The sequence below is a fragment of the Poecilia reticulata genome, linkage group LG14 (assembly GCF_000633615.1).
Source record: "Poecilia reticulata strain Guanapo linkage group LG14, Guppy_female_1.0+MT, whole genome shotgun sequence".
NCBI classification, from domain to species: domain Eukaryota; kingdom Metazoa; phylum Chordata; class Actinopteri; order Cyprinodontiformes; family Poeciliidae; genus Poecilia; species Poecilia reticulata.
Genome location: NC_024344.1, coordinates 23,413,830 through 23,435,409, shown reverse-complemented (window position 1 = coordinate 23,435,409; position 21,580 = coordinate 23,413,830). Strand labels below are relative to the sequence as shown.

At 38.6% G+C, this 21,580-nt stretch overlaps 1 protein-coding gene across 2 annotated transcripts in view; it reads right to left on the bottom strand.

Annotated features, from left to right (window-relative positions):
• Positions 1-21,580, bottom strand: part of gtf2ird1 (GTF2I repeat domain containing 1) — a 33,403-nt gene that overhangs the window by 9,171 nt on the left and 2,652 nt on the right. The window contains exons 1-14 of one of the 2 annotated variants that reach the window (XM_008428497.2): positions 17,090-17,895; positions 16,885-17,014; positions 15,788-15,929; positions 13,291-13,467; positions 13,031-13,214; positions 10,465-10,766; positions 9,235-9,330; positions 8,752-8,835; positions 7,530-7,713; positions 6,278-6,303; positions 4,818-4,944; positions 3,697-3,740; positions 3,484-3,564; positions 1,345-1,497 (exon numbers count right to left, since the gene is read on the bottom strand). In XM_008428497.2, the coding sequence (XP_008426719.1) occupies positions 1,345-1,497; positions 3,484-3,564; positions 3,697-3,740; positions 4,818-4,944; positions 6,278-6,303; positions 7,530-7,713; positions 8,752-8,835; positions 9,235-9,330; positions 10,465-10,766; positions 13,031-13,214; positions 13,291-13,467; positions 15,788-15,929; positions 16,885-17,010 (1,726 nt within the window). In that variant the 5' untranslated portion in view covers positions 17,011-17,014; positions 17,090-17,895. Of the gene's footprint in view, positions 1-1,344; positions 1,498-3,483; positions 3,565-3,696; positions 3,741-4,817; positions 4,945-6,277; positions 6,304-7,529; positions 7,714-8,751; positions 8,836-9,234; positions 9,331-10,464; positions 10,767-13,030; positions 13,215-13,290; positions 13,468-15,787; positions 15,930-16,884; positions 17,015-17,089; positions 17,896-21,580 lie in introns of those variants that run through there. The other variant, XM_008428496.2, reaches the window with a different exon arrangement.

The window sequence follows — 21,580 nt, the reverse complement described above, 5'->3', positions numbered from 1 at the left end:
TTACTGACATGTCCAGTTGTTTGGGTTCAACATGTGACTCGTGAATAGAAACTATAGAGGGATTATCAGTTGACATCACGCTGTGTCAGCACCAGCTGTACTGCGCACATCGCCTTCAGAAAGATCACAAGATCACCTCTCAGCCTGGCGCAAATCCAATAGCTTTGTGGCATCTGCAGATGTCAGAGGTTTTATTTTTAGTGAAGTGTCTCCCGTTCAAACTGCTGCACTTTTGATTTCTGATGTGAAACACGGTTTTCACGTGTGATTTTCAGATGTGGAATTGATGAGATTTTTCTGTTAGGGTGACCAAACGCCGGAAACGTCTTTGAAAACTGGTATCTATTTTTATTCTGCCTGGGCTGAAGACATTGAACTAGAACAGCGGAAAATTCCCTGCAGTCAAAATGACTGCTGATAACTGCAAAAACACCAAATCTCACAAAGTATTTTTGGTCCAGTTCCTAGTGCAAATATCTAGAAACAACTGAAATGATACAAAACTAATTCACAAGAAACCGTTCAGCACAATATAGGAGCTTGTTTTATGTTAATAATTCATTATTATTGATGGAAAAGGACTAGCTATAAGTAAAATAATCTGCTAGTGCAGTTGTTCATCTGTCTATTAAATCTGTCTTTTGACATTTAGCATTTTTGTCAAAGAACACCAAGTATGAATTCTGTTTTTCATTCAAATTTACAGTTTTAGAAAAACATTACTCCGTCGCCCATGCTCATCATGGATATGTTTGTTTCCATGGTGAGGGACTTGACGTATCTCACTGAGAGCTAATTACTGTGTACAAAACTGCTTTAATATTCCTAGTAAGTGATGTCCGACCACTAAAGTTTTGGGAATTTTGTAACTTTTTTGGGTCAAGAAGACACATCTCATTCACTAATGTTAATTTATTTTAGTTGTACGCTGACAACATGCTAGCTAATGTTAATGCAGCAAGACGACAGCGGGTAACCATGGCAATCAGCAACATTTTAATGGCAGACTGGCTCTTTCTGCAGTCAGGTTTACAAACAAATAATCCCTCTACAGGTATTAAGACTTGCAGATGATGCATGGTGCTTTTCACAGATGAGAGCTAATCTTCAAAGAAAGGGCGGAGCTACAAGAGGTAAAATCAAGGAAAGGGCCATTTATGAAGTTGGGGTCGAGGGCACTAGTGACTGAGGAAGTGAAAAAAGGAGCAAAAATATTGACAAAAATGTGGTTCCATACGTGCTTCGTTTTGCGATCTAAAGAAGGTCAGAGGGTGGAGGCTGGGAGGAGCTACAGTGTGAAGAGGTAGATTAAATGGAGGACTGATCTGAGGAGGATGGGTGTACCTGATTGGTTTTCCTTTGGGTGGAGGGGAGCTGGAGGAACCGGAGGGGCGGGGGCCGCAGGGGGAGCGCTGGGCGAGGCTGTGGTCGGACACAGAGCGGCTGAAACCGCCTCGCCCAAACACTCTACAGGGTCCTCCCCACTCGTCCCGGCATCTGCAACAAAAATAAATAAAACATCCCCAGATTGACCTTCTCTAAACTTTGGAGTGCACAGGTCCAACTGTTCAGCATATTGATCACAAACTGCTGTGCTCTAACAAGGTTAACAGCAAAATTCACAACAAGTTTGATCATTGGTATTTAATGATCGAACTTGTACTTTTATTAAGAGCATGAGTTGCTCTTAATAAAACACATAAAAAAAGAAAAAGGACTCAACGGCAGTAAATTCACACCACAGAAAACGAGATTAAAACAATTAATGAAAATGAAAAAAAATTAAATTTTTCATTTAATTTTTAATTACATTTAATTCTAACAAAGTGTTTTTGAAAGCCCAAAATTTTACACCAGGTTGTAGGAAAAGTACTTCCCTAAGTCATATTAAATTATTTTTTAACTTTGTAACTCAGATTATCAATGTCCTTCTGCTCCTCTGTTTAAGATTTTATAAATTTTTACTATTTATAACAAACATTTTGCAAATTTGTATTTTTGTTTATAAGATTTATGTAAGTCAAGAGGATACACCAATGCATTCTAACTATTACTTCAAATTAAATATGCAGTTTCATTCTCACTCAACTCGCCAGAGTCCAGCACTTTATTACACATGAGGCCAGTAGAGGTCAGTGTTCTAAAGTTTGGAAAAAAATGTGACAAATCCCTTGAAGAAGACTAGATTATAAATGCAAAGTGTGGGAAATGCTGTATTTTGGCTTTTAACAGCTCAGCTGGTTCCAAATGTTGGGATTATTCTTCAGTACAACAAGTAAACTACTCCTTAACAGACTTAAAACCACTTTTTATTTTGTTGCAAAAAATAAAAGTCAACCGTTGAGTGGCTGATTAGACTGACATCTAGTTTTGATCATAAAGCAGCTCTGGAAGAGAAGAAATGTCTGACTGGTGACTTAAAGGTTTTGTTGGTTCAACAAACGTAAAAGTCAAACCGTGATAATCTAGTTCAACAGAAACATGGCTGACATTTTAAATACCAACTAGCAAACAGTCAGGGAGGGAAAGCGATTATTTCTGTGCTTGTGGTGAAGAAGGTAAACTGGAGTATTAATTATGTAGAATTAATTGATTTTATTGAATGATTTTTGATTTTGGAAGATTACATTTTTGGTCAAATCAAGATCTTTTTTTTACAGGTTATACTAATTTTGACTTTTATTATTAACATCATAATGTTACAAGAATACAGTCAAAATAGTACGAGAAAAAGTATTTTATTGCCATAATATAATCATAATATTAGGAGAATAAAGTAGTCGTTTTAATTTTCAACGTAAAAAAACTAGCAGAAAATTAATAATCCAAGCTTTCTTCTCATTGATATGAACTTTTTTCAGCTTTAACCTGAGAAGCATAATTTTAATAAACAGGATGTACTCTTATAGATATACCCATTTTATGGGTATAGATATCTATACACATGCTAATGTACAGCTTTGGCTTGGAAAAATGTCAACAGACCTAGCGCCACCCAGTGGTTAAAGCAGATGCCGTCTAATTTGCCACTGGAAAGAACAGTATGTATATATTAGGAAATCCAAACAATATATTTTTGAGAAGATTTTTGGTCCTTTTATTAACTTTATTAAGGACTTAGACTTGCCACAGTCTACGATTGGTACATGGTTGTATTTTCAAAGTGAAAGATCTCAGTAAAATATTTTGGTAAAAAAACAGATTTTTTTTTCTTGTAATTTTAAGACATTCTGATAAAACTGAGTCTTCATTCTGCCAATATAATATACAGCCAATATATTCTTGTAATTAAACAAAAATTCTCATAGCCCACAGAAGAGAAGACTGAAGCTAAGGCCACTTTTTGAAAATATTTTGTTATTTGAAATGTTTGTTTTAGAAGAGAAAGCAAGTAAAAAATTGAAGTAAGAAGCCCTTTGTAGAAGCCAGCAAAGCGCAGTAACAGGGTAACCAGTGGGAGTTTAATGATGTTGGCTCACTTACCAGGCACCGTAACCTGAATGATGTCTCCATCTGGAGGCTCCGTTTTAATCCGCCTTAGAGGAGCTCCGTCTCCCGAAGGACCTGCCAGAGTCAAACGCTCCATCAATAATCAGACGCCATCAGTATGTTTACAAAGGCAGCCTTCCCTTTAACCAGCACATTTATTAAACTTTGAATTATTAAAAAAAAGAGGGTTTTTTGTTAGGCTGGTACCTGCTTCAGAGTCAGCCTGGGGGCTCACGCAAGCACTTGTTGATCTGTGAGAAAGTAGAAAAGAAAATGTGTTGGTATCTATTCAACACAAACCAAACAAGTCCAGAAACCTTTACTCTCTGTGTTGGGGTTTCTGACTGACTTTACTATTCTCTCACATGAAGGAGTTTGAGTTAACTGCAAAGCTGCTGCAGCTTATGGAGGTTTGCAGACAGCTTGATTCCTTTTTCTGCTGTGATTTGGATCATTTTCACACTAGAATATGTGTAGTGAAGAGCTCATGGTCCAGTCAATGACTGCATGGTGCCCAGATCTTCTTCTTGTAAAACAAGCCCACATCATCCACCATCTTGGCTCTTTGCGCTGGCAGATTATATAACATGTCACCTCATTTCTGCTTGTGTGAAGGGAAAAGCTTCCAAATAAGCCACAATTGTTCAATCTGGTGGTGTAAAGCAGGGGCTCCCTATACACCTCATAGTACTCCCATAAATATTATATCACATATGGAGAAAAAAATAACATTTTTACAGCAGTCTGAAAGGCCTGTTTCTGAGCATTTCACCCCCCAACAATCCGATTTGTGGCACTTCTATATGTGGAACTAAATTGGATATGTAGCTGATAGTTTTCAAAGAGTCTGCTATCTGAACTGTCATGTCATATTTTATTTGATGTTTTAATGTCATTGAATTCTCCATATATATATATACACAAATATACATACATATATACTTCTGGATTTATGCAAACTGCATTTCGTTGCTTTGTACATGTGCAATGACAACTACGTTGAATTCTACTCTATTCTAAAATTGACCCAGTATTACTTCCATAAACAGTATTCGGAGAAGCAATAATTGCTTCTCTGAAGTCGCTGATGGCGTCTTTCCACCCTGGCATTGTGTTAATAAAGACAAACTAAACTTAAAGGAGCCAAAACTCCTGCTTTGGCAGAGGACGTCACACCTGCTGCTGATGAATTACAGTGCTTTAATTAGCTGCTTGTGTTTACTTATCGTCAAGCAAATGATGACAGCGTTACGTTGTGTCCTTGTTCAGTTAGCACATTAAGGCTATGGCATAATCTTGGACAGTGTGTCTGTGGGCTGAGAGCCAACCTGCTGCTGTGAGCGTTGCTGAGCAGCTCAGCTGCGGTGGGAGGGAAGCCCAGGCAGTCGGAGAAACCGTCTTCAGGCGCACAGCCCGGGTCAAGCTTGCCCTCCTCTCTGGCAATCTTGCCTGCAGCTTCAACAAACAAGACAGAGAGGATAAATAAACAAAGCACCACATTAGCAGAGAGTGTGTTTGGGAGAGTAAATGTATACCGGTAAATAAAAACTTGGCAGCCTGTCTTGCTTGTTGCCTCCTTTGATTAATCACAAAGACGCTGAAAGGTTTGCAAAATTTAATCTGGTTTGATTTGATCAAAGTAGGGCTGGACGACATGGCTGAAAAACGTATCACGATACAAGCACTTAATAATCAGTCGGTATCAATAATAATTGATTAGTTTTTGTTGTAAATATTTGAAACATCGATGATATGACCTTTTCCTTTTTCAGGATTTCTTCAGATTTCACCAAGCTCAAATTTAAGATTTTTTGAAACCTTTTTAAGACCATTATGAATTAAATTTAAGACTTAATACACCACAGAAATGTACAAACTCTGTCCAGCCAACTGACGACAAATTTGCACTTACCCACTTAGACACAAAACAGGAACAAAATGTTAGCACCGATACACTGTTCCTAGCTAGCAAGTGAGTAGCTGGCTATCTAGAATATTAACAGCTAGTGTTAGCTAGGCTAGCTAGATACCTAGCTACTCTTACCCTTGCTAGTTAGCACCGCATATATTATTTAAATATATATTATTATCGTTTTAAAGCATTTACATCAACAGGTGAGTAAAGCAAGACACTTGCTGCACTTCCTTTGACCATAAAATTGCACAAATTGGAATTAAGAAAATAAATGTGTCTAATGGAAACATGCAAATTAAAAAGTTTTTTGTGATATAATGTGTTGGTTTTTCAGCTTTACCAAAGTCAGTGTATTTCACAAAACTGGAATGGAAACATTATTTTTGCATCACACGACTCATATGATCAACTATCGGATGTCACCACTGGCAGTAGCAGTAGTAGTAGCATGATGGCGATAATGACCTAACGTGTGATCAAACTTATTCACATGTGACTTTTAATTCCATTTCTTATTTAATGGAAATATTGCAAATGTAAAATTGTTTTTTTTTACCTTAGCATAATATTGAAACAGTTTTGTGCACATTTGAAATGGGAATGCAGCTATTGATTATTTTAAAGATTTTTTTTGTCTTATTTGCAGTTAGCGGAAACACAAAAGAAATTCATCCAAAAGCTAAAAAGGTTTTAGTTATTGTTCTGCAGATACTTAGTCATCCTGGAAATAATTTCCCTACATTTTCAGCCGCAGTCACCAACAGTAATTTTAAGAAGTCACAGCAGCGTTTCAGTAATGAAGGCCCAAATAGCAGCTTGTACATTTTAGCGATAATGACATTAGAAGAAAAACAGAATTAATTACAGCCTTACCAGTAAAAATCCTCTCATCAAACATCCTGCAACAGAAAAACAAAACATCATGATGTCAGAGAGTTCAGAGGCTGTTTCAGCTTTCAGGACATAAAAAAATATTCTGAAACAAAAGGAGGACGTCGTTACTGACTCTTTCAGCACATTAACTGCTGTTTGAACGATCAGTCTAACAAAAGCAGCCAGGTTCTTTTATTACAGCTGAAACAACCTGATGATTATAGTCGTCTGGATGTGAAATATAACCTAATCCTCTCTGCCACATGCTGCTTTTCTCCCCTCTCGCTGTGATTATAATTAACTTCAAGGTAGATTTCTGTGACTCGTGTTTGTTTACACCTGTTTGTGAACCTTTCAGTACAGATTTAATGAAGCTGTGTTTATTTCATCCAGCAAATTATTTTGCCACCTCTCATATAAAAGCAGAGTGACACACATGGAGGTCTGCTGAACTTTGTGGCAAAAAGACAATGACAGAGAAGCAAATAAAAGGTTTTCATCTGAGGTACAACGGCATATAAAAAAGCTGTTTTTTTCCAGTAAAGCGGTAAAAAAGCAGCGAGTAGAAACAATCCACTGGCTGATGATCAGCATCAGTTCCCGATTATCAGAGCTGGAAGAGGCTTCAGCACTGAAGCTCTGAGGGAGCCGACTGGTTCCCACAGCAGGAGGAGGGCGGGGCCACAAGATGGATGGATGGATGGATGGATGGATGGATGGATGGATGGATGGATGGATGGATGGATGGATGGATGGATGGATGGATGGATGGATGGATCCATCCATCCATCCATCCATCCATGGTTAGTTGAACCATTGCTTTGAGCTCGCAGTCCATTTGTTTTGGCATGAATCCACCTCAGGGTTTGCATCTGAAACATCTCACCGAGGGAGACAATGGGAATGTAACATAATAGTGAATTAATCACATTTTCAATCTTTGCTAATTATATTAACACTAATGAGCTGCCTGCAGGATGGGTAAAAAGATGCGTTATCTCAAACAAGGCATGCTGGCTCATTTAAATTAGCTTGAACAAATGGGAGGAAGAGCAGCCATTAGTGCAGCGTGCTGGTGAGCCAGAGTCGCTCGGGACAGAAATGACTCAGCAGTCGGTCGCTGAAAAAAGCAGATGGCTGGGAGATTCATTTTTACTGAATGTAAGTTTAAAATGACACAGAAAGTGGCTGTGATCTGTGTATGGTTCTGGGACGCCGCCACCATGAGGTCGCAAATGGATGCGTTTCCCACCGTTTAATGATGAAACGTATTCCGTGGCGCTCGTCCAGGATGCGTTTGAGCTTGGGCACGCCGTACGTGCACGGCCTCTTGAAGGGGATTTGATCTGGGATGCCGATGATCTCCACAGCTCCCGGGTCGCAGGCGATTTTGCGGTAGGGGACAGGCACCATGTGATCGAGACCAAGAGCCTCCGCTGAAGAGAGAACAAACAACAACAAAAAGGTTTAGTGCTTTAACTCTAATGAAATGTTTCCTTTAGGTCTGTAAATACACAACTAACATCATAATTTTACAGGCAGTGGATACCAATGGACTGCCTTCAACTGGACTTGGTGACTGGATTAAATTTTCAATTATTTTCAATTTTCAACATTTTAAAAGAGTCCAATTCTTAGATTTTCTTTTGTACAATTTTTACAACTTTCAAGAAGTTTAGGAGGAAGACATTGATGTTGTTGGCATCTGAAATGTTTATTTTCCACAAATCATATTTAGCACTATGCTGAAGTTGGGTTCAAATTAAAGGGATATTCCACAGACATTTTCTCTCTGAATCAAAATAGAAAGGACAGAAAGATGGAAAAGAAAGGGGCAAAGGAAAGGAAAAAGGTGGAGGAAAGGTTTAAAAGGAAAGAAGAAAAGTGTAGAGGATAGAATGAATACATGAAGTCTGTCTCTACACCTACAGAAAGAGAAAAAAACAGAACCCAGAAACCATAACGACCAAAAACATGTGGTCCATTTCAACTAGTTTATGCAAACTGTGAAATCAGGACAGGACTATACTACACCCGATACATATTCTTTAGAGATCAGTTTGCAATCTGTAAAAACTTTGTTTTGAAAACCCTGATCCAGGCTAAAATAAGCAAAGGATTGGACATTTTTTAATTGTTTAATGAGTGAACGCCTGCCAGAATCTCACAAAATACAACTGTTACTGAAATGGACAACAACTGGAAATTTGGGAAACAAAAGTTAAAAGACACCAGTTTCAAATTTAAAAAAAATTTAAAAAACTCCCCAATTTCTCATAAAGTTAGATTTATGACAAATAAAAGTCCAGGTAAAAGTCAAAGCATTGATTTTTTTGGAGAAAAGGAGCCTTTGTTTTACTGAAATAACAGGAAAGGAGCAGATGATCAAATAAAGTGCTAACCTCCAAACAAAACAAAAGTTGCACTGACTGGTTATAAAATAGCTGGGATATTAACAGCCAACTGTTTCTCACCATATCGGCTGTTGAAAAGGATCTGAACGCACTCTCTCAAAGTGTTGATGTCTTCAGTTTCCCGAATGAACAAGTCCCATTTTTCTGCAACAGAAGAAAATCCTCTCAATATCCTGGCTATTTGATGGCTACAGTAAACCAAACCTTCAGAAAGTCAAGTAAATATCATGAAGTGGTGTTTTTCCCTCTCACTTAATGCCAACTTGGTAAACCAGAGCAATCTTTTTAAAGGTTTACAGCAGACAGATTAGTAAGTGAACACAGGTCGATGTTGGTTTCCATGAACAATACATGGAAACTGTCGGTAAATCCAATCAAATACGTAGGATTTATTTGTCTGTGATCTCATTATTTATGATATAGCTATATAATAACGCATACCATAAATCTGCGTGTCTCTCCCAGAAACGCTCCTTCAGACACATATGAGTCATGAATTTACTTTTATACAAAGTAATTGCTCTTTAATTAATTGGGACCAACCTGATTTTTCATGCACGATGGAGAAGAGCAGCCTCTTTGAGATGTGGATTCCAGGCGGACTCTGACCCTGCTCAGCAGGTAGCCTTGTTGGCTCATCTAAAAGTACAAGGCAAATTAAGTACATTTGGCTCAATTCATTTAAGGCTGTAATGTTAATTTAGCACCCACATATTCAGCATTCCAGCTCTCATTTTCTTAATTACCTTCATAATGACTCTAAAAGTGCACTACTCTAATAGAAAGAATAAAAGTTGTTTTATTGGCTGTTGAGCTGTCAAGCTGAGATTTAAAACATCTTTGAGCTTTAAGTCAAATAGAGCCGACGAAAAAAGATGCAATGGTGGAGCTATCAGTTAGGTTGTGGTTCATTTATAATAGGGATCTGCAAATGTTCGATATTTGTCATCAATCCAGCTAAATAAAACTTGCTTAGTGCCACAAATATGACTTGATCTTTTGAAAACAAGACTGCTTGTGATTTTTGATAAATGTCTACAGCAGAATGCTTAAAGAACCATCATTTTATTTCTGTTTTTAGGTGTTAAAATAAAGAAAGATGCTACATTTTCACAATAAAGTGGGTGGAAGATGCTATAAAAATTCAATATTTTCCTATAAAGCTTATAGAGGAAAATTATATGAATAAATAATGGATTCTTCCGATTATAATTTATACCTGGTGTCTGTAGGCTGTAAAAGCTTAAAATTTAAGTCAAAATTCTTGTTTGGACCACAATCTTTCCAACCTAATGATGTCCTGAGTTTTTACTTACTAAACTTAAACTTGTCTAGAACTGCTTCTGTTGGGGTTGGTTTCATATTTTATTTACAACAGCCAACTGTTGTAAATCTATTAGGGCCATTATAGATACAAAAAAAAGAAAAAAAGAGGAGTAAAGATCTGGCAAAAAAAAAGAAAACTTAACCCCCCCCCCCCCAACACCCCATCCTCAAATTTCCCTGTTTTTTTTTCAGAAAATGTAAAAGATTAGTCTCAAAATTTGCTTGAAAAATTGAGTTTTTTCAAGCAAATTTTTGACTTTTCCTTGATTTTTGTAGTGGAAATGCACTCCCTTTTTTGTTTCTACAATGGGCCAAATACACCATTGTATTGTATTCATCCAATTATAATAGGACAGTCCCTATTTGGTTTCCGTTGATACCAAAAAGGGAACTTCGCCCCGTTACTGGAGGCGAGGGTCTTCAGAAGTTTTTAAAGGCCAGTCTAACCAGTGTTGCCAATGTCCTTCCCAGTGGAGCCCTTCTCTGTCCAGTTGGCCAGTCTGTCCTTGCCCAGGTTGAGGAGGGTTGCGGGTTTGAAGTCCAGCTTGCTGTCAGGGTGGGGTTTGGAGGACATGGGCATCCCGTACAGGAAGTTTGACAGAACAGAGTTGTTGGCGGTGGCGGGACTCGGCGAGGTGACTGCCTTTGCTGCGCCGTGGCTGCTCGGCGTCACAACGGCGGCGGCGGCGGAGGGGTTGTTGTTCACTTCCGTGCTCGGCTTGGCTTCTCTGGACAAATCCTCAGCTTGCCTGCAAAAAGTCAAAAAAACATTAGAACATTTTCATGCTAACCTGTATTTAGCTGCCTGCATTTATTTCTGTGCAGCAATGAAGAACCTCGGCATGTATTTACTGATCAGATATTTCACTTCTTTAAGCAAAGATAGAAACAGAAAATCTCTCATTTGTGGCGAGCTGAACATGTGGCAGCACAAACAGGTGAAAGGTCAACTCAACTCATAAAAGAAAGCTGATTGTAAATGTTTCCATATTTTGCCACACTGCAACCATAACCTTTAATGTGGTTTAATGGCATTTTATCTGAAGGAACAACAAGTTTGTCACATTCCTTCAGTTTGTTAGTTTTTGTTGTAAAGGTCTCTTCATGTTCATTTATATTCTGTGTTTATTATTGTTGTTAATGTGTTGCCATATTAATTTATTCATTTATGTTTAGGAAAGAATATTCTGTTTCTTGAATATGTAAATTTGCTTCTCTTTAATCAATATTTACAGGGTTCAGGCATTTTTCCTTCAAGACCTTTTCAAGGTTAGTTTTCAAACTTTTCCAACCCCAGACTGCAACTCAGTGTATATTTATCATAATTTATTACTGTTATTAACAATGTCTTGTGATAGTATTCCACATAGCAGGGGTAAAATAAACTAAAATATAACAAAACATCCCTCACACACCTTAAACACCTGATTGGTTAGCGAACAAAACACTAATTTAACAAAACAATCCCCCAATTTCAATAAGTAACATGTAAAATTGGTTTAATTTATTCCTAGCCGGAATCTTCTATTTCCTTGCTCCATGTCTGTACGTTTCTGTTTTTATTATCAAGCCTATGAAATGCATCATTTGAGCGTCTGTCTGCGCGCTGCTCTGCCTCAACCACACACTGCTTTGACCAAAGCAGCAGCAAGCTGAGGCTTTTAGACTGTCAGAGTGTAAGTTCAGGACTTGGATGAATTACAAATATAGCTTGTATTTCCCAGAAAGCTGAATGTTCAGCAGCAAATTCCTTCTAGACAAAATGTTTGCTTAAAAGACAATTTCAAATTAAACTTGTGTTTTTCTCAAAAATGAATGATAAAGATGAAAATAAGAAAAAATACAAATTAAGTTTTTCAAACTATACAGTCTAAAGGTAAAATAAACGTGTAGCAGAACTGTGTTTAATCTGCTCTTCAGTCTACCAAGACTTGGACGTCCCTCTAAGCTGGCAGACTGGAAAAGTGATGAAGTCTGGTGTTCAAGTCAAAATTTTAAAGGACATTCTTGAAAATCAGCATTAAATATCTGTCCACATATAGATCAAGTTAAATTAAAAATGACTGAAATGATTAATAGGATTAGTCGTGATGAATCAATTACTGAAATAACCGTCTACTAATTAATCGATAGCTAGAGAACACAGACTAAAAAGACCAATTGCTAAAAGGACAACATACTCAGAGCAGTAATGAAGTCAAAAGTGTTCAAAAGATGTTGCATTTGTCTGCAGATATTTTTTACCTGGAACTCTTTAAATAGCATAAACTTGGCTTCACCTGGTACAAATGATCTAAAAGCATTTCTTATTAAGCACCTTTTACTATTTAATAATTAATAGGTTAATTTGAAAAAAAATACTCAACAGATCAACCCTAAGATGTTTTCTCCTTTAAAACAGAACGGAATTATTTGTTTATTTGATTTTGATTTTTTTTTTTTTTTTTTTACATACTTTTAATGTTGTATAAAGTATGTAAAAGATTATGACCTCATTCGGCACAAGCGACCAATTAAAAAGTTTAGTTTCTGTTCTTACGACACATCCTGGACCAGGGTTTGTAAAATCCTCAATCTCAGTGTAACAACTGTGCTGCAGCTGATAATCCTTTAATTTCATGGGTGTGTTTTTCTAACTTGTGTCACCGTAATGATTGTTTGACTCTTAAGGGACAATTTCTGTTCCCTAAAAGCATTCTTGTAGAGTGAAAAGAAATATATTACCGCTTCTCTTCAAGCTGCATGTTTAAACATCAATAAATATTACCAAATGTGTTGTGGAGACACTAAAAATGTTATATGAGTGGGAGGTTTTTTTTTTCTAACTGACTCTAAATCCTGTCCAGTCAGGATGAATACCCTGCTGAAGCAGCAGTCTGCTCCCAGCGACACACAACTATTAATTTCTGCAAACCATTAGAGACTGGAATGAGTAATCTAATGTGAAACAGCTGCGTTACTCATGTGATACAAGCTTTTAAACAACAAGCGGCTGCTTCCCCCACGGACTCACCTCTTCGCTGTGAAGTGGATGCGGTGGCTGTGCTCCAGGATCTTCATCAGCGTCTTGGTGTCGTACTCCGAGGGCTTCTTCAGGACGACTCCCTCAGGCAAACCGTGGGCCACCACATAACCGGGGTCCTTCTGGATCCACTCGTAAGGCACAGGGACCAGGCTGCTTTTACCCAGAGCCTCGCCTGCGGGTCACAAGCCGCGGCTCAGACGGATAAAAATCAAACCCCGCCCTTCAAATAAAGCGTAGAACAGTCTTACTGTAGAGGACGGTGAATACTTCCTCCACCATCTTCCTCAAAACGAAGACGTTGGACTGGGGGTCTGACGGCGCTCGCTGTTTCGCGTGTTCGCCGTCTTTACTCAGCTTGATGGGATCGCCTTCCTGGTCTTTGGTATGGGTGTTTACAGCGGTCAGACTCTGCAGACACGGCGCTCCTGAAGCCAGGATGAAAAGTGAAATGCTAAAAACGGCTCACAAATACGCAACTGTAATTCAAGCTAGGACTGGGCGATATGGCTTAAAGACAAATCGATCTGGTTTATTTCCCCATTTCATTCACTTACTTTTCCAAAAAGAGAGATTTAAAATGACAGAAAATATTTCCAAGTTGCTTTTGTTTCTATCATCCCTTGTGAATTAAATTGTTGTTGAATTATGAGATCATCATAATATTAGAAGAAAATATGCAATTTTATGTTAAAATTATGTGAAAAAAGTTGTTTTAATGAGAAAAGGCTTCACTATCAGGACATAATATGAGCAGCTCAGTTCATATGGTGCTTTCTTAAAAAAAAAGACACATTCAGTTGCACAATCATTTCAAAGGCCTGCTGCTGATAATTTGTTGCCAATATGTTAAAAGATCAAGTATTTCCATCTTGTAAACTTATATCAACATATAACTTTACAAGATGCTCAACATTCCTCATTTGAATTCTTTATTTTTCTCAAAAACAATATATATAAAAAAAGCTACTACCATATTTTCCGCACTATAAGGCGCACCTAGAAACCTTCAATTTCCTCAAAAGCGGACAGTGCGCCTTATAATCCAGTGCGCCTTATATATGGACCAATTTTGAGCCACAACAGGTCTAGCAACTATGGTAAGCAGCCGCCGACTTTATTTTCGCCCGTAGAAGAAGCGCGCAGTGCATGCTGGGATAGTTGTCAGAACGCTGGTTTGTAATCTATTAATAAAGTTTGACTGACCTATCTACCTACCGACCGTCTAGAATCAGGTCGTCTGCAGGTCATTTAGCACCACGTTCTCCACGAACATGCTGTGCGCGAATGGAGAAGGGTGACCATCGTCCGGCCACGCCCCGGCCCAGTCGCGGAAGGCTCTCCTCGCAGACCCAAGTCGGACTGTTTTGTTGACATTCCCTTTAGTGCAGCTCCATCTAGTGGATACATAACGTAACTCCAGCCTCTACTGTAGCGTCTATTCTATGCGCCTTATAATGCGGTGCGCCTTATATGTGAAAAAAGTTTTAAAATAGGCCATTCATTGAAGGTGCGCCTTATAATCAGGTGTGCCTTATAGTGCGGAAAATACGGTAAGTGATAATATTCTCTTAATATTATCACTTTACTCTTGTGATATTATGACTTTATTCTCATAAATAAACTAGAATCTTAGCCATGCCCTAAAACTGGGTTGTGTAGTTGACCTGAAATCAAGGTCTAAATAAATAGAAGCTGTGAAACACGCTTGTCAAACAAGATGGCCGCCCTACCATCAACAAAATTTGGTATGAATCTTGCCAGATCATTGACCTTTCTTCTCAGGAGGCCTGGTATAGTTCATTTTTTGGTTGGTTCTCACCGTTCACTGTTGGAACAATAAATGGTGTCCAAGAAAGTCAAGTCCTTGTTGGTTATGATACTCACTGTGTTTCCATCAATGTGTTCTTTATGTGCATTTTTAAGTATTGTAAATAAAAAAATAAAAAAAAACCTTAAACTGGCTGGCTTGAAATGTTTTTTTTGGCTTTTCTGAAAAAAGTTAAACCGCAAAGAGAGAGCTGGAAACACAGGTGGAGGGAAAACACGTAAACTCCATGGAGAGAGACGAAAGGCTGGGATTCAAACTAAAAACCTTGTTGCTGCAATGCGACAACAGTATCAATTGATTTATAAATAAATGAAAACTCTGAGAAGTGTAAAGAAATCTTCTGATACTTTAATTGTGTAACAGGGAGAATCCAATGCGGAAGGTCAGGAGTTTATCCTTCAAACTGATTTTGTTTTATGACTGATCAGTTTAGGAACACCGTGTGAAATTATAATACCTTCCCACACTTTAAAGCCTAAAATAGGTTTATTTTTATCCTGCTTCATAACACAAAGGCGGAAAAGCAACCGAATAACAGATGAGGCTTGTTGTAGTGATTTTTTTTCTTTTTTATTGAGGGAACTACATTTAATCCAGATTATTTTGGCAATTTTTGCAAGCCTCTCACACCTGATCCTTAACTACAAACCGCATAATGCATCAAATTGCGGATACTGTGCAGTTTTAAAGAGATTAAGAGAAAACATGATTCTGTTACGCTTCTGTTGATTTGATCACTTCACACAGAAGTAATCTGACACCGAGCTAAAACACAAACAGCTGCAGTTACCTAAGCTTCTGGCTCAATCAGAATGTTAAAACCCAACAGAGACTCGACTGCGCAACTGCCTCGCAGCTGTGGATGCAAACGGAATAAGTAAACGTCTAATCAGGAGCAGGAAAGCGGTGTGGCTCACGGCAAAACTTGTAGAAGTCCGTTTGGATTTCCCGCCTGGAGTTGAGGAACATTCTGCCCTTTTCCGTCCCCACGGCGATCACGCTGTCTTCGTGCACGGTGACGCACGCCACCTCTGCATTGAGTTTAGACATCGCCATGCACTGCAACGCGGCGAGAGACAGGATTCAGAAGCACAGAAATCTTCAGTTATACTTCAGACTAAATTTCATGTTTTGAACATACACACAAAATATACACCTAACTGGTCTGGGAACAAACAAAATAAAATCCTAAAATGTCAATAACTTTGCTTAATGTGTGAAACATAATCCGACTTTGTTTCAATAAGTCACCGAGCCACTGGGAGTAATAAATATTCATTAAATGGAAACAATTCAAATAAATAATGATGATGTGATGTTTAACCACAATACATAAAGAAAGTTAGAATAAAATCTATAAAAAAATTCTTGCCACGTTTTCTGGTATTTAGCGAATAGAAATAATTTTGGTAACTCTAACTGATCTAAAACCAGAGAACAAGAGTGAGGGAAAAAATGTCTCTTTTTATTAGGAGTATGAAAATATATGGTTTTTCCAAATATATTTTGATTATATTTTTCTTTGTTTGTCAAGATATTATACAATGTTGTTCACATTATATGCATTAGGCAAAATTGACATAACTTTGATTATTTTTTGATAAAACATATAAAACTCCATACAAACATGAAGAAAGGAAGAATTTAAAAGAGAGAAAAAAGAAGTTGGGAAGTAGAGGACAAAAAAATAATAAGAATATTTTACTTTGTGACATTTTGGGTTAATTATTTTAGTCCACACACTGAAAACTAAATTTAAGTTTTCAATCAAACATTTGATAGCACTTTATTACAAAACTGTGCAGTTTGAATATCAAGCACTTTCGGGACTTTATACAGAAATCAATCACTTTCCAAACCCTAGAAAACAGAATTCAAGCATCTTCAAGGATTTCAAGCACGTGTACAAACCCTGAATTATCAAAACTCTAAAGTAGCTTTATAAATCCGGACCATTTTTAGGTAGAGCTCAGTTTGATAGCATCATGAAAACGCCAGCAGATGCAGAACGTACCACTGAATCGAGGGCGGACACCAGGCTGGTGAGTATCTCCTGCCTGGCGGACAGCAGCTGGACCTGCGGCTCGCCACGGGAGCTGGCCCTCAGGCCGTCACACGCCAGCTTCCTCATCTGAGCCATACCTCTGCAAAATCCAGATGAACACGCATTAAAGGAGGCACGCATCAAATCAAAACTACACCTTTAAACGCTTATGCACCTTGTACTTTCTCATAGACTTGACCTGAATTTAAAGGCCATGTAAATAGGAGCTGTAAAGCATAAAAATAGAAGACCAAAGAAGCATTGATTTTCCAAAAATGTTATCTTCAAAAACGAATAAAAAAATCATTTATAATCAGTAAAATCCCTTTATAGCTGAGAACAATATGCAGTGTTTTGCATCTAGGGAAAAAAGTTTCATTTTGTTATCTTCTGACCAGAGCACCTCTTCCACATGTTTCTCCATCTTCTTTCTAATGCTCTTCTGTAAACCATGTTAGATCTATCCTCTCACATTTCATCTTTATGACTTCACCACATTGCTCTTGTCTTAGCTGATCCTCCGGGGAACATAATGGTAAAAATAAAATAAAAAATTTAAAAAAGATCACACTAATCCATCCATCCATCCGTTTGACAGGCGCCTGTTTCCCTAGAGTCATATTTCTGGAATATCTAAAAGGCAAATCCATCAAAAAGCTGCCGTTGTCAGTTAAAGATGATTAGAGCGCTCAGAGGATGTCATATGATACGCTTTACACCGGATTTTCACTCCTTGACAGATGGTGCAGGAAGAGTATTGGCATAAGGTGGACAAGACGACTTAAGTTCCTATCTAAAGTTCAACTGCAGTTAAGATGCAGCCGAAAGATCGTTTTATTAAAAACATCCAAGTTGAATCATGCATAAAGGGGCAAACAGTCATGGAAACAAAAAGAATTAAAAAAAGATAAAAAATGCTCGGTGCTGAAACCCGTCTCCGTGGAAACTAATCTCGGAGCATTTGAACAATGCAGCTCTGGCCTTTAATCTCTCCAGACACTGGGAGCCATTATCCTAGCCTCTGGCAAACCCAAACCACTGACTCAATAGAGGCGAGGACAGAGAGGCAGAGAGAGGAGGGTGGGCGTGGTGGGATTCAGCTGCACACCAGTCTGAGCGTGCCAAGTCCATCTAAATCTGCCTCCCCTCAGGCCACACAGCAAACATTAGACCCCCTCCCTCCCTTCCAAAATTATTATGGCCTCAAAATAGATGGCCTGCTTTCCTCTCATATTTAGAAAGGCGGAAGGCTAGGAGGAGGACGGTGGAGATAAGCAAGCAGAGGCTTGGGATAATCAGTCTGGGAGGACGGTCATGTTTCTAAGGAACTCAGATGAAGGTTTTCGGTAGAGTCTTTGATCTCCGCTGCTCTGTTGGTGGTCGCCATGCAAATATTATTCACCAATACTTCATCCAGAGTAAAAGTTTAATTATCTCAACCAAAAGCGTCTCAATTGTTCCTGATGCAGAGTTTCCACACAGAATACAAGCCTGGCGGGCCACCAGGCTTTACTTGGACCCCCACCAGGATAAGCACTGCTTGTTCATTTTAAAGAGTTTCTTTATACAACAGTAACAGTAGCTGTGTTTCCATTACAAACGTGCAAAAATCTTTGTTGCTATTCTGATGTTGAAGAAACATAATTTTGCAATATTAGCAATGCTTCTAATAATAAGAAATCAAGTTAAAAATAGGCGTGAATGAATTTGTTCACACAATAAATCATTAAAAATCATGGCAGCGACAGATGTAAATAGTTACATGAGATTATCCTGATAATGCAACCATGGCACTAGCACTCATCTATCAGCCATCAGAGGAGACATTTGCGTCTTATTCAGGCGTTGGAGCAACAAGCCCCTCAAAATTATGAGTGGCTATGTAGGCGCCATTTTTTGGAAATTTGTAGTTGGCAATTTTATGGAAGAGCTTTGGATTCAACACGTTGAAACAACAACTTTATATGAACCGTGCGATGCTGTGGGAGCTCTGGTGGAGCCAGCAGCACATTGTCCCAAATGTGCCGCTGGCTCCACCAGAGCTCGTGGACTATCGCTCCAATCACTGGGTTTAGTACATTTTCTGGGGGAAACTCTGCTGATGTCATTCTCATTTCAGCCAGAGCATTCAGGATCTCATTCTTTCAGTCACAATCCATATATCAGGACTATAGGTAGGGGTCAGAAGGTAAACAGAACAGTAAATCGAAAGCGTCGCTCAGTTGGCTCAGCTCTTTCTTCACTATGTCAGACCAGAGTAAGGCCCATATTACTGCAGCCAGAGTCAATCCATCTCCCACTTGATCCTACTGTGGGGAAACTTTTATACACCAAAACTGCTTGGATTGTGTATGCCACATCCAAATGTATGTAAAATGTCTGAATAGTACAATTTACTACCACTAATTGTTTAAAATTTTCCTTTTATTTACTGTATGTTGTTCATCCAGCATGTCAAAAATATGCATCCTGTACAGAATTTGTTTTAGACATACTTTTTCTACATGGATTAACAAAGATGTGCCTGTCTATAAAAAGTAAGGGTGTTTTCACACTGCATTGTGTCAAACGAACCAAACACTTTGAAAAACCTGTTCAATGCCTGACATGTGGAGGGGGCTGCACCAAGAACCACTGAAGGAAACAACAAGAAAACCTCTGAAGAAGACGCTGAGTGCAACTTCCTTCCTTGCAAAATGTAAACAAAAATGGAGTGGTGTCAGATTTTAGCAGTTGGAGGATTTCTGTTTTGTCTTTGGCAAAAAAACGACAAGACATTTCTCCCGCTAAAGCTGGACACGTGCGTTTGTATTAGTTGTATTTACCCAGAATGCCCTGCACCATAACCCGCTTCTTGCCATTGGACTGATCTCTAGTCTTGTTGGTGTTCACAGTCGAACTGCACCAGTGTTCACCTCAATCAAACAGAGACTGAGGTTTGTTGGCGGACCTGGGTTCACTTTTTTGGTCCGATTACCATTCACACCTCCCCGAATGTATCGGGCTTTCTAGAAAAACTAGAGTTCAATTAAAGCGACTAAACGTGTTTGGTGTGAATGCGCCCTAAACATACGTTCCCAGAATTGATCACAACCAATGGAGAGACATGGTGTGAAGAAAACCATAAATCAACATCTCCATCCTTTAAGAGGAAGGTTTTAGTTGTGCTGCTTCACATTTCACAGACGGTTTTAGTATATTTACATTCCACACAATCCCATCCACATTTACTCTGAAGTTGTGTTCAGCTAAGCTGAATTGGTCCGGTGAGAATACACTGCGCATGCTGAGGTAAATCAGTCATAATCTCCAAATCAAGTGCAGCTTGAATGGGCCAACACAATCCTCAGAGACATTCAGGAAGAAAACACCTGAAAATGGGCCAAATGGTTGCATTTCTTTTACGAAGTAAGAAAACAAAAGCAAAACTATATTTTAATTTACTTCTACTACCTTTTAAACAGGGTGTGGTTGGACAGCTAATATCTTGCTTTTCATAACAAATAGCATAATCCCTATGTTTGTGCTCCCAGTCTGGCATCCGCCTTTTCTCTTGTGTCATATTATGTTTAATCTCTGCAAATCCAAGCAGGACGACCTAAAAAAAGAAGCTGTTGTCACATGAACAGACAACCTTCAAAATTGATTTATCCATCGAGGCATCTTAAAAATAGAAAGCTGATAGTTTTTTAAGCAGGATTTTAACTAAGTATCCATTAAAGAAAACACTACGTTTTCAAAATGGTGATGTTAAAGATCATCTGAAAATGCATGCAGCAAAGAGCGGGCTGTCATCAAGATGACTATAGGTGAGTGGTCAGATCCATTTGTTTGCTTTTTAGCAGCTGTGCTCTTTCATACACAGGACAGCTGATAATAGCTTTCTTTTATACTACAAATCCTTTACAAAATGCTGTGTGGTAGAAAACCAACAACAGACACATCCATCATACTGTGAAACAAAGTGGTGGAAGTGTCATGCTTAGTCAAGTGCAGCTTAGTCAGTAGAGACAGAAGCTAGTCATGGGAAGATGGATTATCTACAGTCCTCAGGTTTTCTTTTATTTGTGCATTTATTCGTGTGTATATATATATAAAATAAATCTCAACATTTGCCAAACACTTTTGCAAGGCCCTGCGTTTGAAGTTTGAATGTGACTATCACAGCGGATGGTTCTTTGGCTGCATTTTGCAGTTATGCAGCCTAATGGCACCATGGAGAAACTGTCACCTTGTAACGGGACAGCATTAACCTCCAAATAGAGAAAAACAGAGAGCATGATGAGCTGTGGTCTGTACGGTACAAAGATCTCTCTTGGTTCTCAGAAAGTGATTGCTAATAATCTGCACATCCTGAGAGTGTGACCTCCACTCCACAGGGGGCAGCTGCTGGCAGGACAGGTAATCTATCACAGAGTTAGTCCTATCTGGTGGGTCCATCACCATCAAAGATAGAAGAGAACCACGCTTGACCTTGAGATGGCTCTACTGAGGTATCAGACCAAATCACATTTCCATTCCTGGTTAGCACTGTTAGTACTAGCCAGCATTGTTTACCATTGGTGGTTAACAATGCGTAAGGAAACTCTGATGTGGACCAAAACAGTGAATTCTTGTACTTCCTCAAATCTGCCCTTTGAAGTAGGTACCACCCCCCCCCCCCCCC